This window comes from Lagenorhynchus albirostris, chromosome 14 (assembly GCF_949774975.1).
Source record: "Lagenorhynchus albirostris chromosome 14, mLagAlb1.1, whole genome shotgun sequence".
Classification (NCBI taxonomy): Eukaryota; Metazoa; Chordata; class Mammalia; order Artiodactyla; family Delphinidae; genus Lagenorhynchus; species Lagenorhynchus albirostris.
In genome coordinates, this window is record NC_083108.1 from 2,152,456 (window position 1) to 2,154,095 (window position 1,640).

The 1,640-nt window shown below is 50.4% G+C and overlaps 1 protein-coding gene across 1 annotated transcript; it reads left to right on the forward strand.

Annotated features, from left to right (window-relative positions):
• The first annotated feature begins 303 nt into the window (after positions 1-303).
• On the forward strand, positions 304-1,425 carry LOC132504216 (RNA-binding motif protein, X-linked 2-like). Its single transcript, XM_060121386.1, has 2 exons — positions 304-340; positions 419-1,425. Exons 1-2 carry the CDS (start codon positions 304-306, stop codon positions 1,423-1,425), a joined length of 1,044 nt encoding a protein of 347 aa, XP_059977369.1.
• Positions 1,426-1,640: the final 215 nt, after the last annotated feature.

Sequence of the window (1,640 nt, forward strand, 5' to 3'; positions counted from 1 at the left end):
GGACAGGGCACCTTATTCTTGTTAGAATCTTCTTGTTATGGCCACCTCACAGAAAATCACAGATTCAAAAAAGTGCAGATTTTAATAGCTGTACTGAAATAGGCATCTATATGTAAAGTCATTGTAAAATCAAATAATAATTCTAAGCAAAGACCACAATACAAATTCAAAAAGCATCCACACTTGATTTCTAAAACAACTCCCAATAAACACAAGACTTTAAGTACGCTATTCCTTAAGAGTAAACTCATCAACGGCGCAAGCTCCTTGGAGACCAATGGGCGCGTGGGGCCGGGGCTGCGCATGCGTCTTACGGCTTCTCCCGGAAGTCGCTTCCTAGGTTCTGGGCGTGAAGTCGGTTGCTAGGTTCTGGGCGTGAAGTCGGTTGCTAGGTTCTGAGCGTGAAGTCGGTTGCTAGCTTCTGAGCGTGAACCCGCAGAGATGAACCCTTTAACTAAAGTTAAGCTGATCACCAAGCTGAATGAGCGTGATCTCCAGCTGGGGGTAGCAGAGAAGGCGTCTTGGCACTCCGAGTACAAGGACAGCGCCTGGATCTTCTTGGGAGGGCTTCCTTATGAGCTGACTGAAGGGGACATCATCTGTGTGTTCTCACAATATGGCGAAATTGTTAACATTAATTTGGTACGGGACAAGAAGACTGGGAAATCCAAAGGATTCTGTTTCCTCTGCTATGAAGACCAGAGGAGCACAGTTCTGGCTGTTGACAATTTTAATGGGATCAAGATCAAAGGAAGAGCTATCCGAGTGGATCATGTGTCTCGCTATCGGCCTCCTACGGACTCAGAAGAAATGGACGATGTGGCCAGAGAGCTGCGTGAGGGGGGCTGCGGGGCGCACACTCCCTCACTGAGTTCATCTGAGGGCTCTGAAGATGACAGACCCACCAGAAAACACAAAAAAGACAGAAAGGAAACCAAGAAAAGAAAGAAAGAAAAAGAGAAGACTGACCAGGAGGTACAGGCAGAGCAGCCAGCCTCCTCTTCATCGCCCAGAAGCAAGATGATAAAGGAAAAGGGTGACCCTGGCTCTAAACAGCACAGTGGCAAGAACTCAGAGAGGGGTCAGAAGTCGGAGTCCAGGGAGGTGTGGAAGCCCCAGCCCAGCTCCCCTGAGATCAGGACGACCTGCCGTGGTGGAGCAGAGGACCGAGACCGGGAGCCGAGGAAGAAGAAGCCCAAGCACGAACACAAGTCATCAGGCAGGAGGGAAGAGCGAGAAGACAGGAACAGACATAGAGACGAAGGTCGAAGCTCACACGCACGTTGCAGCCGGCACAGTGGGCGCTCTGAGGGGCGTAGGCACAGAAGTAGAAGTAGGAGTCAAGATAAATCCCACAGGCATAAAAGGGCCCGGCACTCCCGGGACCGGGAGTCCTCTAATCCTCGTGACCACGGGCATCAGTGAAGCCACAGCCTGTTCAGCTGCATGGTAGAATTGGAAATGAACTGTGTTTTGTTTGTTATTTTGTCTGTTTGTTTTTTTGTTTTTTTTTTCTGTACAGGGGACACGTTTCCAAGTGCCGAGCCCACGGTCCAGCCTTCCACTTGGCCGGGTCCCTCCCTGCTGTGGTTCCTGCAGTGATGCTCCCAAGAGCCCTGGATGAAAACCGCCTGAGTGTT